General features: G+C 48.9%; 2 protein-coding genes across 10 annotated transcripts in view; one reads left to right on the top strand and one right to left on the bottom strand.

The window, feature by feature from the left end:
* Window positions 1-14879, top strand: part of SLC66A2 (solute carrier family 66 member 2) — a 559480-nt gene that overhangs the window by 467754 nt on the left and 76847 nt on the right. The gene's annotated exons all lie outside the window — the stretch shown is intronic.
* The window catches only part of NFATC1 (nuclear factor of activated T cells 1), a gene marked incomplete at its 5' end in the record, with an annotated part of 114535 nt that overhangs the window by 97989 nt on the left and 1667 nt on the right, over window positions 1-14879 (bottom strand). For 8 of the 9 annotated variants that reach the window (XM_082045407.1, XM_082045405.1, XM_082045403.1 and 5 more), the window contains one exon: window positions 5568-6666. In XM_082045407.1, coding sequence (XP_081901533.1) covers window positions 5568-6666 — 1099 coding nt within the window. Of the gene's footprint in view, window positions 1-5567; window positions 6667-11626; window positions 11709-14879 lie in introns of those variants that run through there. The other variant, XM_082045404.1, reaches the window with a different exon arrangement.

The raw sequence follows: 14879 nt of genomic DNA on the forward strand, positions 1-14879 counted from the left end.
GGCCACTTGAAAAAAAAAAAAAAGATTTGCAAACTTTTTTGTCCTTAACTAGGCTCCTGTGCCAAAGATGTCAGAACAACTGCCAGTGTCGCACGGGGACTGACCCCGCTCCTTGGCCAAGTACCACAGCAAGGAGTCACCTACCCCAGACAGCTGCCTGACGGCGGCACGAACCGCTCTCTGGAAAAGTGTGTGTCAGTGGCCAAAGTCAAGCAAGTGACTTGGAAGGAGCGTGGCTGAGACAGGGTGCCCTGCACTGAACTTATTTTTTCTAGCAGGGAGTGTTCCTTTAGAAACAAAAACAAAGTAGAGAAACTACAGGGCTGCTGAAACTTTTACCAGGCTGATAGCTTGCCCCTGCTTCAACCGTCCACCAAATGAAAATATAGTTACGATTTATTATTTATTGCTGGTGTCTCACACAGGCAGACGCATGTTAAATATCCTTCTGTGGATTTTGGAACAGTATGAAAACAACAATGATGTCTACGTGTCCACCAACTTGATTGTGGTCAGAAAAATATACCTGCTTTATATTTCACCTCTGAGTTAACATGGGTAGATTTTTTTTTTAATTTTTTTAAATTTTTTTAATTTCCTGTCTGACAATTGAGCAATCTGGCTGTGAAAATAGATGCTGCATCCCACCCCAGACTTGGCTGAATTTTGCTGGCATGTGGAGCAAGTAGCTGCTCCATGGAGTACATGCGGTGCACTGGAATTCCTCATGCTTAAGTCTGAAAATGCAAGTTGTCGTCATACTGCCAGATAATACTTAACACTACCATCCTGCAATTTCATTCAGAGATCCATTTGCAGAGGAAATTTTGTATTTGTTGGCTTAGAGAAAGACCAAGAAACTATTACTGCGCGAACAGAGATAACAAGTGGCTGGCATCACATCTCTGCTCCTTCTGAATTTAAAATCACACTGTGCTAAAATGAGCTGGTGAAAGAAGGGAAATAATAAGATGTTCACAGGGACATCTGAATGAACTGAAAAACAGTCAGGAGAAAGCGTGGGGAGGATTAAATCAAACAAACAAACAAAAATCAGTTTACTGAGACAGGATTCCAAGCAGTCCTTAGCCATATGGTACAGCAACCTAACATAACCAAAAGCCACCGCTACATGGTGGCAAACCAAACTTGTCGAAGCATCAAAAAATCCCCATCCAGCAAGAACACAGCAGGAGAGAGAAAAAGGTTAGAGGCATCACAGGCTCTTCCCTGTCTACTCGCCCCCCCCCCCTCCAATTAACACTATCAAGTCCTAGGAGATGGTCACCGACACATGGCCCAAGTCCCCATTTCACTGGGTCTTGCCCAGACAGCTCCGCCTTTACTTTGTCTGAGGAACTTCCTCTCGCTCGCCATAAACATGCAGTTTGCCATGAACACACAGGTCAGCGAATTCAGTGCTGCTGCACCAGTGACTACGTCATCTTAAGATAGCTGCTGCCCTTTTCTACCTTCAGAAAACCCCAATTTCTTGAGAAACTCAACTTCTCCCAAGTAAGTTTATCCTCCATCTCATGATCTGGACCAAAATATCTATTAAGAAAAAAAAAAAAAATAATCCAAAACAACATATCAAGAGCATCTGAAAGGTCCACAAATCAAAAAAAAAGAAAGAAAGAAAGAGAGGAAAAAAAAAAAAAAAAGCACCATCTCAAAATCACAGTCTTCAGGAAAATCATATAGCTTGGGGCCTGAATAATACCGTTTAATACCGTCACAGGCACAAAAGTGGAATCCAAAAAATCCACAAAAAATAAACAAGCCCATTGGTGCAGACTAAAGCCAAATGTGCTTTTGCAATGGGTAACTGGTAACAAGCCATATGTTCTCTGGGTGCAAAACACAGCCTCCATATGTAAAACTACATGTCCCCATGTCTGTAAGGTCAAGAACACACATGTATATTTTTGAGGCTGAATAAGAGACTGCTGGGGGAAAAAAAAAAAAAAGTGCCTTTCAATAATTAAAAAAACATAAACTGTACAAGAAAATACAGTAGGGACATTTTCAAACCACTTGGAACTGGGTGTCTATTCCTGGAAGCTCCTTTTGGTGTGGTAGACCTCATACATGCCACAAGCCTGACCAACAAGCCCAACCATTTCTCTTCACCTTCCTCCCAAAAAACACTACGTTTAACAAAAACTCAAGTGTTACAGGCCAACACACCTGGATTAAACTGATGACACTTGAAATAACTACAATGCACTACTTTTCAACGAGTAAGAAACCATGTCTAGGAAATTCCAGGTTGTGTTTAGGCAAATACAGTGGCTAAAGAAGAAGTCATAAAAAATGTGCAAGATAGTCAGAAATCACTTTCATGAGTGCCTATAGTTTTTGTTGTAATATAGGATGATATGGGACCTGCTACTGAGCAGGTAAAAAACGAAAATGGGATTTCAGTTTCAGAAATAGTCACTAACACTGTCTGCAAACCCGAGGGCAGAAATCCAGTCCTGCGCTTCCATTCTGGCTTTGGCATTTTTGCCCATGAGAGATTCTGAATTACACAGCACTCAGGAGCGAAGGAAAAATGTCCCAGAAAGGAATATAATTCAGACAGCAAGGGCTTGAGAAACACAGAGCATCACCTGCTCACACAGTAGCAGCCTGGTATAGCGCTTCTTTTTAAACTAGTTGCTACACTAACTATAAAAGAGGGACTACAGATGGAAACTTACTGCATTTGAGTGAGACAGCACAAGGCTTAAATACTGAAATAAAAAGAGGCCTTGGAGCTACAGCAGAATTTCACAAAGACCATCTCTGGGCTCGACACATAATGATTCACCTCCAGTAAGTTTTGGAGGTGGATTGGTACATTGAGGTAACCCACTTTGCTCTAGAAAAGGTGCAACACCCATCGCTACCTCAGGGTTTGTTCCAAAGCTTACCCTGAAAATCTCTGCTTGCTCTCTAGCTATCTTCTACACCCAAAGACTTGGCGGGAGGCCCTGGGCTGCCAGCGAAGCACGGCAGGCAAACTTCCAGCAGACTGGGTTACCCCGCGAAGCTCCAGCCTCGGCTGCAGGGTCGGGCTGTGCCCACCACATGCAGAGCCCACACAGGGATACAGCCACAGATTCATGGCCCTGAAGGAGGATGTGTGAGCCCAAGTCTGCTCCAAAGAGCCCACAGCCTGCAGACAGGGTTGAGCCCCCGAGATCACTGTCCTAAGCAACTTAAGCAACCAAGAGAAGAACGAGGCACAGAAAGACAGTGTTTCTGTTAAGGCAGGTATTATTATACTGTTATTATATATTCTTAATATTCCTTTGCTCCGGGACTTGAAAAGCCTAATGTAGATTGAGCTTTAAATACGATAAATGAAAAACACTGTCAGTTTTAGAAACTATGCAAAAAAAGCAGTTTCCCTTTTAGACTGATGCCCGCTATAAAACCCCAGGAAAGGAGACAGCACCTGGCCAAGCATCTGCCTGACCCTGTTCCCTCCTGCCCCTAAAGAGATGGGAATGCAGGAGAGGGAGGGAAAGGCATCAGTTATTTTCCAAGTCACGCTTGCTTTTGATGAAAATCATACCATATATTCAGGAAGAGACAGAGGAGGTAATCAAATCTGGTTATCTCGAAATCATTATGACCGTGTAGATTTTGGATCCTGTGCCATTTATTGGAACCCACCCCTGTAGCCCTCATGTTTGAAATAGAACACGTGTAAAATAACAGGAAAAAAATCCAGCTCTGTTGTGACAAACTCTTAACACTTTTTTTTTTAATATTTAAATTAACATAGTTTCTGTTGCGTAGGCTGTGATCCTGATGACATGCATGCTCAGTTGTCCAGCACTTTCATATACATAAAATCAGAGGTATTTTTGGTGGAAGGAAGCACAGTCAGTGTATCTGATTGGTAAAATAACTTAAAAGCACATTTCGACAGTAACTTCCAACTGCCCTAGAGCACGAGTTAATGAGATCACATGGAAACACATTGTGAACCAGGAAACATATTTTATGCAAGACCAAAACAGTGGAAAAAAATGTTAAATACACAATATAGTGGGACTCCCTTTTGTATGCATCACCCTTCTTGTTTGTGTTAGCACACAGGCACACTGGGAGCCTCCTGATGGGCTGCAGCAAAGTGCCCACAGGCCACTCACTGCAACAGAAAGATAAAAGCCTGTTTTGTCAAACTGTCCTATTATTGCCCTTGAAGTCTTTGGCAAAAAAATCGTTTCCCCAATGCAAAAGCCCACGGCCAGCCTCCCTGATGAACACGGGCTATTTGGCACTTCACTGGGAGAACATAAAAGACTTGTTTTAAATACGTGGGAAGGCTCTGAATTATTTGCCCGATGTTAAACATCTCTATTCCAGCTCCGAAAGGCAGTGAGTGCTTACCTCTGGGCAGCTCGGCCAGACCCGAAGGGGTTGCTGCATTCCCAGCACCAAATTGAGCCAGGGTCCTGCAAGGAGCTTGGGAAATGCTGACAGGAGGAGGAGGAAGAGAATGATGAGGAAAGGGACCACAGCACTACATGCTGTAACACAAACGGCCATGGACCGCTCAGTCTCAGTTCTGGGAGACAACCTGCAGCAGAGGTGCCGGCTGGAAAAAAATTAGACCAGCAAGGTTGAGAGCCAGGGAGTTATCACTAACTAAAACATTTCAGCTATTCATTCACATCTTTCATTTTGAGAAAGACAGCTTTCCTGTTAAAAGCAAGAACCTAGAAATGCTTGGGAGGAAGGGGGCGGAGGGGCAGCCATCACAACCATGGACTGGTATCAGCCTGCAAACTTTTGGAAAGCCAAACTCTTTTCCTGCACCATGTGCCACTGCACATACAGCCTTTAGAAGACGTCAAAATAAAGACCATAATTGAGATTGAAAGAGAAAGCAATGGATGTAACTCAAATTCTGGCTATTCTGTGGTCCTTCCTACCTGGATTCCTGTTGTGATAAATAAATGTGACCAGTACATTGTCATCTGACAAATAAGGTTTTCTTCTTTAAACATAAAAATGGTGGGGAAGTGGGAAAAAAGAAAATCACTGTCCAATGCAGATAGGAAAAGAAGACTGGTAAGAAGCTTTCAGATGAAGCAAAGTAAAAGCTGAAATAATGCACAAAAGAACTGTATTCGTATTTGCTGTCTATAAAGCGTAAATGTAAAAGGCCACGATAATAAGAACATCTCTTAGTCCTGCAACAAGAACACAATATATGATGAACTATTTAAGTAAAGCCACAGGTTTGATGGTACCATATTGTCCTGCTGCCTGACAAGCTTCTCAGTACCCCATTTCCAGATTGCCCAGGCTGGGGCTCGTCCCTGGAAGGCAGATAACCAGTTACAACCCACGCATAGATGACTCCCAGGACAGACTTTTTAACCCTTCAGGGCTTTACTTGTGGTCACGCCACACCAACAACGGAGGCATTGTCACAAGAAACAGCTAAGTGGAATGAGTGGATTGGCAGATTTTGTGAGAATCAGAGATGCCAAGGGGAAGGAGAGCAAAGAGCATGTAATAAAGATATTAGCAGGATTGTCTTCTAAGTCGGGGTCCCTTACCTCATGTAGGATGTCGGAGACAGAGACTTTGGTTTGGCCCACTGGTAGGGATGCTGTGGCACGGACAGGTACTGCTCGCAGAAGTTTCCTTTCCTAATGTGCTGAAAACTGGAGAAGTCTTCTGGTGACAAATCGGCAGTTGGTGATATGGTCCTGTGATCCTCGCCAGCTGGTTCAGTTTTGAGAGTCATGGACGGGGTGTGGTCAATGGCGGTCTTCCTTGATTTGATGGGAATTCCATCGTTCATATCTATGGTGCTGTCAGTGGTGAGAGCATTGATGGCAGCGACAATGGCAGAGCTGGTGTACTGGTTGGTGTTCCCCAGCCATGTCTCATCCGTGACACTCACCCGCGGCGAGTTTTGTGGAGAGGGCGTGGGGGAGTGGTGCGGGGAGTAGGAGGTCTGCCGGTCATTGAGGCTGTACTTTCTCTTGTTGCAAGGAGACGGAGGCCTGGAGCTGCGAGCCCCCAGCCAGTTCTCCTCCGTGATGCTCGTCCTGGGAGACGTTGATGGAGAGTGCCTTGGGGAGCTGAGCAAAGTGCAGGCCACCATGCTGCGTTGGTAGCCCTCCTCTGTGTCGGTGGTCTTCGGAGAGACACATGGGGACTGCCATGGAGAGGTCTGGGGTGAAGTGTATGGATACGAGTAGTTAGACTCGTAGGAAGACGCTTCAGAGTTGCAGCTTCTGGAAGACAAGCTACTTGCTGGGCTCAGACAGGATGGGTCTCTGTACGCCTCGATGTTTGGTAAGTTCAAAGTGGCAGTGGAAGGTGACCGCTTGGCATTTGGGATGGCTTCCTCAACCTCATCATGGAAAAACTGGTTGTTGTTATGATGAAGTCCCATGTAAGAAGTGATCTCAATTCTAGGGCTCTCCAGTGCTGGAGCTCCATTAGGTCTAATGTTTGGAGGCAGGTAATACTCGGAGGCCCCGCTGTCCATGTGTCCTCCATATCCGGAAGGATGGTTAGTTGATGGGACTACTGAAATGACGGGATTTGATGTCTGAAGGCCATGACATGGAGTTGACAATGAGGAATGTGCCACATTCAGAGGCAAGCCAGCATTTACATTTGAAGATGTATAATTATAGTGTTCTGGAAAAAACAAACAAACAAAAAAGAATGATATGAAGTGCTGAACTAATATAATCACTTAGTAAAATACTGAGCTGGAGTGGAGGCACATGACACAACACACAAAAGTACAGCACTCCTTAATAACCCAGCCCACAGGAATGCTGCGCTAGGGTAGAGGCTGCAGACTAGCATCCTTGAAAATGTTACTAACTGAGCAGCACAAGACAAGCTATCTTGGGGGGGGGTGTACTTGGACTGAGCTTGTCTCAAGGACGCTCTCCTTATGGAAATCTTCAGAGCAAAAAATTGAGTCTTCAAACAACAGTGCTTCAGCATTCAGAGGCTGTGGTGCTGCCCTAGAGATGTGTTTTAACATAAATGAGCCTGATTCCCTTCTTGAAAAGTTGGAATACACAAAAAACACACGACCAAAAAAAAAAAAAAAAAGTGGAGGCAGACTAAAGTGAAGAACATGATCAACTGCGTTCTGTTAAAAAATTATACACAACTGAAATTTCCATTACAGCAAGTTTCCAACTGGTTCCAGTTAACTAGGATTTTGGAACAAGACAGATCTACTGACCTGCTCTGGTTTCTGGGACCACTTATCCTCCAGCCTAACTGGCAGAGGCCAGGTAAAATATAAACATGGATGTCTCACTACTCCATGACAGCTGAAATTCCACTGAAATTGCTGGTTATTGCATGCGCCATGTTGATTGCTGCCAGCAGCAAGATCTTGGCCAATGTTCTAACCGTTAACAGCTCCGGGTGTATAAAAGCAATAGCAGAGCTAAACCACCAGTCTTAAAAACCTGGACGGTGACAGATGACATCACAGACTTGCACCGATAAGCCCTCTGACCCAGCGCAGGGGAACAACCTGCCCTCTGCACATCTCCATCTCTGCAGGGGACCAGCATCCCAAAGCTAGTCTCTGCCCCACCCCACTGTTGGCCTGCTGAAGGGACCCCTTCAGCTCTGCTCCCCTGTCCCAGGGCCGCATGTGGGTCTCTCTTTGCCACCCAACAACACCGATGGGCTGCGTACAGGGAGATGGACAGCCCTCAGCAGCAGGAGGGCAGCAGGATCAGAAGTGATTGCCTCAGTGCTTTCTGAAGTCTGGAGGCTCTGCATCACCAGCACACGCCAGCCAGAGACCCAAACACCTGTATCTCGTGCCGTACTGGAACAAGACAGCAAAACCTTTCTATCAGAGACAATTACCACTAAACTTTGAGCCTGGGTGATGCTGTTCTACAGGTTCCTCTCAGCATACTGGAAATGCACCCAGCTCCGGCCCCAAGCTGTGCACACAGTGCATCAGCCTTCCATGAGGTTTGTTACAGCAGCTGCACTTTCCTGTAGGACAGAGAGAAACTCTGCATCTCCCCCAGACACAGCAAGTCCACAAAGAGAACCTGTCCCATTCCACCCCAGGAGGCAAGCTCTCTAGGTGGTCAGCCTTGCCCACCTTCCCTAGGGAGATATGGAAAAGCTTTACTAATTACTGCAGCTGTTATTCCCAACAGGACCCAGAGCACTGCAGATGCAAATGAGCCCTCCAAGCCAGTAACCCAGCACAGCAGCTATTCTCTTTCTTTTGTTTATCAGCTCAAACCTCTCTGGTGTCATCCTCTGGCAATCCTGTGCTCGACTTTCTCACTGGAAACAACTCCAAGGCAAACGGTACTTAGGAAAAATTCATGTGCTGTCACAGTTTCACAGCAACTCTGCAATGTTCCAGCTGATGCATGTCATGTCAGGTAACAGTCAGGAACGATGAGCAACACCACCTTTCGAACTCACTCTCTAGCCTGCCTTCAAAGACAGGCCATTTACTGAAGAAGGGTCATTAAATTACACTGGGGTGTGCCACAAATAAAACTGGATTAGTCAAAACACGCTGCAGCTTCACACACTATTCAAACAACCAGGCAGGCAGGAACCATGGAGAAAGGGGGGCTACTTTGACAAGAATAATCCAATTGCAGTGGTCACAGCGAGGCATAGATCTGCCTGGGGAATCAGTCCCCTCCTTCCAAAATAAGTCCCCTTTTGTTGCTGCCTTGCCAGATGGCAGCACCACTCACAGTCACCGCAACCACCACCGCTTCCTTCTCTCTCTTCATGGAAAAAGCCCCAAAGTGGTAAGATCTCCATTTCAGAAATTAGCTCTGAGAAGGGGTCTGAGCAGTGCCTCCAAGGCAGCCTCAACCCCTTCACTGCTTCCTCCAGCTCCAGAGGAGGCTGATGTCCTTGGCACCACATCGCTGCCAGGACACTGGCGAGTCTCTTCTGCCATGTACGAGCCACAGGCCCTTCCACAGTCTCCCAGCCCAGCGTGTAGATGGATGGCAGTGGTGACACAGCACAACTGGGCACCACCTTCAGCCGGTCCCCACCACACAGCTGGATGCACTGGGCAGGGAATCGCAGGTTTCACAAGCTGTCCCAGCTCTGCACCCCCCAGGTGGGCTTCGTGGATGGGGTGCGACAGTGGTATCCACTGACTGCAGAATCACTGCCTTTAGATCTTTTATTAAAAATAAAGAGGTAAATGAACAAGACAGCAAGCATAATTACTACCTGCATGAAAAGTATCATGAACACAACCGTTCTGTTAAAATCTAATGCTTGACTAAGGTGAAATTCGAACACTGAGGTTTGCTGGAGATCTGCAACCCAGACCAGCCTTTGGAAGCCAGCTTAAAAAAAAAACAAAAAACTAAAATTAAAAGACAGTCTCAAGTGCTCCAAGCAACAAGTTCCCCTAATGCACATGGCAAGGAATAGCATCTTATAGTATATTATACATATTTTTTAAAAGTCAGCTTTTAAAGGGCCCAAAAAAATATCATGTCACACAACTTCTCACACAAGGGTATTCAAAACTGAAACAAGTAAGATCCAAAGCCTACCAAATATATTTAGGTATCTTAAATTTTCAGACAGTGTGTAGAAAGTATGCCCACCAAACACAGAAGCCCTAAAAGCTGAAATTAGGAACAGGACCTAGTCCTTGGTTTGTGAGGTAAAAAACACCAGCTACAACTTCTGAAAATGCACATTCTTCTCCACAGCTTCCATATTTACAAAATTCATCAAATGCACATACATAGTCAGCATTCGTAACATGCTGATGTTTTCCTCACCAGGGTGAATTAGACATGTAAAAATAAAATGCCAGTCTGGAGGGATGGGAGATGGAGGTGGCTACAAAGGCATGAAACTGCAACACATAATGCAGCTGTGTCGGGTATTTTGCCAGTGCTGAAAGGAATGAAAGGAAGGTAACACTTTAACATGATGTTGCTGTCATGACCTTGATCTGTAGAGGCTCCCAGGACCCACTTACCACCAAGACACTTTCAGTAGTGTATTTTAATATCTTGAACCAAAGCCTGATATCACAACCATTCTGTTCCAACAAATCCACACTTACACTAACTAGGACAAGAAAATGGATCCCTTGATCTGTAAGCACATTTTCACATATTACATTTCATTCTGTGACAATATTAAAAAAATCAGACTTTTTCTCTAGTTAAATTTCAGAGAACAAACCTTTTATTCCTTTCTATCCTTAATAGGCTGATTTTGCAAGGCACTGGGCACCATCAGCTTTTGTTTACATTATTTAAATGGAAATGCTGAACATCTGCAGCTCAGAGGGCCTTCAGAGAAGGTGAGGGCTATTTTACATTTCTAAAGATGAAGACACATCTAGGTCTGTGTTTGAACTCATGCTTCCAAAATTGCCTAATGGAGTCAGGAGCTTTTCTCACTAAGACTTTGCCATTTAATTTGCTTAGGTCCCTCCACTTTCCAGCTGCCTAATTACTAGGACGCTCATCTGAAAAGCTTGGTGTGAAACTCTTAAAACCACATTTTTCTAAAAACTGAGAACCTCCTAACAACTATTTGGACACTGACAATGAGGCAGAGCGCTGAGCAAGTGGGGAGCATTAGGAAGGAGAGCACTATGCCTTCACCTGCATCCTAGCAGGCTGCGATGCACAGACAAGCATCTGGGAACTGGCCTCAATTTAAAGGCAAGAGATGAAGCGTGGACACAGGAAAAGCCTTACTCTGAGGCTGCATTAAACCATCTACTTGTGTAAGAGTTTTTTAAGGTTATAAGTTAGCACTGACACCATAGAAGTCAACCTCACACCAGGAAACGACAACTTTCTCTATCCTTGTGTCAATTCCAGACTTGCTTGCCTCATTTCCACCTCAAGTATTGCTAAAAGTCGTAAAATTAAAACAAACAAACAAACAAACAACAAGAAAACAAAACACAAACGGACCAAGACACTAGAGTTGGCAATGGTACAACCCATGATAAACTCAGGCCCGTTATTTTTATTTATTGGATGACCTTCAACCTAAACCCTGAGCCTAACTATCTCCAGTTCACAGGAGAAAAGGAAGCGGGGCAGAAGTGGCTTTTTAAGTGTCCTGGCTCTGTAATGGGAAGACCCAGATCCCGACCTCCACCCCCTCTAGGGGCAGCGAAGGCTGTGCGAGGGGGTCGCCCCTGCCCGCAGCGGGCAGCCTGTGAGGACAGCCCGATCGGTCGTAGGCCCCTGGCACATGGGAGCAGCCGTGCAACGTCGGGGTTTGAGCAGCTCAAACAAGTCCCAAGTTCCAAAGATCAGACACTGGCTGCCCCCCGAGTCGTCTCCCCTTGGACGCTCGTCCGGGTGCTGCAAGGGCACGGTGGGGAAGAGCGCCGGCGCAGGATTTCACTCCCAGCCGCCGGGGCCCCTCTCGCCGCTTCCCGGCGCGGCGGAGGCGACAGGCGCCTCCCGGGGCCGAGCCCCCGTCTCCCGCGCCCCACCGCCACCGGCTGCGTCCCTCCGGGGGAAGGATAAACTTGCCCCTCCCGAGCAGGCTAGGCAGGGGAGGGCTCCCCGCAGCATCCCTCCGCCAGCACTCCCGGAGGTGTCCGGGAGGCCCCGCCGCGACCCACCTCCACCGCCGCCCTCATCGCTGTGCTTGAACTCGAAGAGGAAATCGAAGTCAAATTCCTGCTCGGCCCCCACGCCCGTCATGGCTCCCGCCGCCCGCCGCGACCCCCGCCACGTTCCGGCACCCAGGCGGCGGCGCAGCTCCCGGCCCGCCCCGTCGAGCCCGCCCCTTTGTGCCGGGACACCTGCTGCCGGCCAGCCGGGCCGAGCTCCCCCGCCGTGCGGGCTGCGCGCAAGCCCCGGCAAGGCGCAGGACGGCGGCCGATGCGAGCGGTAACGTGACCCCGGCCCCGACGGGCGGCCTATCTCGCTGCCGCCGCCACCACCTCCTCTGATCCGCCCTCTCTCCCGCTGTTGATGTTTCCGGGTCGATGCAAACAACCGCGGTGCCCGGCCCACCCCCACCCACCACCCCCCGCCAGTGCTCTGCTCCTTCAGCGCAACCTGCGCGCCGTGGGGATTCCCTCTGAGCCCCCGTCTGCGACCCTCGTGCGGAGAGCCCGATACCGGGGGGGATCCCAGATCCTCGGCCCCTCGCCGGCTGCACGGGGGCCGATGGGGAAGCCGGGGGTAGCCGGGCAGCGGGACTTCACCTGCTCCCGCCCGGCTGTAACTAACTGCCGCAGGTGTCGGGTTCCTGACAAACGGATTGGGGCAAATGGGGGCAGGAGCGGCGCTTTCACTCCTCGGCTGGGTGGCATCGGGGGCGAGGTGGGCTCTGCCCGCCCGGCCGGGACACCAGCGTGTTCCCCTCTTCGCTGAGGGCCGCTAAGGCTTCCTCCGAGGTTCCCCACCGCGCCGCGTCTGCGAGCCAGGAGGCTTCACTTTCATTTATTTATTATTAATTTTACTTAGTTGCAGCACCCACTAGTGCCAACTGCTATAAAAAGCGCACTGAAGCGGGACTCGTAATGTTACCGGCTGCCTCCGTGCGCCGGGGAGGGAAAGGTCCCGGGCCGAGGCCGCGCACCGGGGGGCTCTTGCAGAGGGCCCCGGCGACGGTGCGAGATGGCGGGGTGGCAGGGCAAGCACGGCTTTCCCCCGGGCTGACACCTTTCCCGCTTGTACGAGTGAAAAATCAATGAGGGAAAAAATAAATTAGAATATTTTTCTGTTTAGAAATGCACTTCTGACAGATTGCACCGTCCCGTTCGAAAGTCTCTGCCAGGCAAAGGAGCTCCCTGCCCCAGCAGCTCTGTTCGCCTCGACTCTTGAGCTCCCTGAGCTTCAGGCCGGATTTCAAAAGGAATAGTTTTCTAAAGCGGTTATGAAAATGGTGTTCCCTTATAAACTCAGGGAATACCATTTTCCAGGCTTATGGCTGAAATCTCCGTTACAGAGTGCCAGGAAAACACAATTTTTTTCCATCAGAGCCCGTTAGGCTTTTTCCCCCTTCGCCGGGACAGCCGCGCTGCAGTCTTGTCTCTGGCAGGAGACGGCGGACACCGGTAGCCCGCGGGGCCGGCGGGGCAGCACCAAGGGCAAGCAGGACCCTTCGGCGCCGGGGTGCTGCCAGCGGGCGGCCGGGCTTTGCTTTGGAGGGGACCGAGTGCGCTTTGGGGCGGAGGTGAGGCAGCCGCCGGGATGCCGCTGTGGGGCTGCTCTCGGTCCCCTGCTCGCAGCCTCTCCCTAAAGTGCCGAGGCTGAGTCACCCGAGTGTGCAAAAGGCCTTGGCAGCAGTGGGACCCCTCCGCCTGCGGCTGCCGGCCTGGCGGGGCCCTACTCGCCCCGGGATGCCGGAGCAGGCCAGAGGCGACCCGACTGAGCCAGGGAGCAGGGCAGCGCCACAGGGACGAGCGTCCCGCCTTACCCTTGCACGTCCCGCAGCCCCTGCCCCGACAATGGGGTTCGCCGCGCCTCCTACCCCCTGCCCGTAGCCTACTACAGACGGGACAGCCGCCTCGCCCTGGCCCACAGCGCAGCCCCCCGATTTCACCGGGCTCGCCCCCTTGCCGCCCCTCCACGCTGCTCCCCATCTCTTGCCGAGACGCCCCCGCAAGAAGGTGAGGAGGACCTCCCAAGTACCCACTTGTTCTCACTCCTCTCAGGTTACATCCGTTACCTGCGGGATGGGTGAATTGTCCCAAAGTATTTACAGACCGTTTGATTTGCCAATGCTAAAAGGATTAGTGCTGTCAATTAAGTATTTCGACTGGAGAAAGAGGAAAGATGGACTACGGAAAGGTAAAACCGAATTGATGCCACATGTTGGGGACGGAATAACGATGTCGTGTTAGTTAATAATCCAGTTTGAAACAGTGCCGTTAAATTGGGAAGAGTGAATCGAGCGGGGAGGGGGCGATGCGTTCCGGCGAGGCCATCCCCCCGCCGCCAGGCGCCTTTGCACTAACCCACCGACCGACCCTCCAGCCCAACCGCTGGCGACCAAGCCTCTCCCTGAAGTTAACCTGAGTTGTCCCAACTCCCCTGGTCTCAGCGCTAGTCCGACAAAGGTCCCAGCAAACGCGCTGCTATAGCTGCAGCACTGCAGCCTGAAGGAGAATTTAACTTGTTCGTGGAGTTAACACACAATTATTTTCTGAGGCAAGGACCCCGCATCTCGCTACAACGCCTCCAAAAAGCGGGGTCCTCACACCGGGTCACTTGGCAAGAGTTTCTTCCCAGACTAAAGAAGAAAGAGATTTTTTTCTTCGATTGTCATTGTCTGGCAATCAAGGGGCATCTTAATTTGAAGGCAAAAATCCTGACTTGCAGGGCTCCCCTACGTGTTTCCTGGATTGGGTCACACTTTTTGGCTGGCCTCATTTTCTTAGTCCCTTACAAAATACATCAACAGGGAAGAGAACTATTGATGAGGGATGGCGACATTTTAACACTAGCATCAGAAATACCACGGAAATAAAGAAGGGAGATTTTTTTTCTTTTTTTTTAATACGAGGCTCCAGTACGCTTTTTGTATCAGCAGCCTCTGGGTGTAATTTTTACAAGTTGGCGCATTCGGTGCCTTTGAAGCCCAGAGCACTGGAAACGCCATGCATGCAGCCCTCGGAGGTCCGAGAGTGCGAAAGGCACGCAAGCCAATGCTATTAAATAAAACCGTAATTAGCTTTCATCCAAAAAGGCCCTCGCATGTTTCAAGAGCAGATCCGCCATCACAGTTGTGCTTGCAGCTTTCGCACTGGCAGGATCCTGTCAACTGAAATGAAACCCTGGAGTGAAAACTTCTGTATTAAAAAAAAAAAAAAAAAAAAAAAAAAGAAAGAAAGAAAGAAAGATAGGTCTTGAGCGCCCGTC

This window comes from Streptopelia decaocto, assembly GCF_964273445.1.
Source record: "Streptopelia decaocto genome assembly, chromosome: 2".
Classification (NCBI taxonomy): Eukaryota; Metazoa; Chordata; class Aves; order Columbiformes; family Columbidae; genus Streptopelia; species Streptopelia decaocto.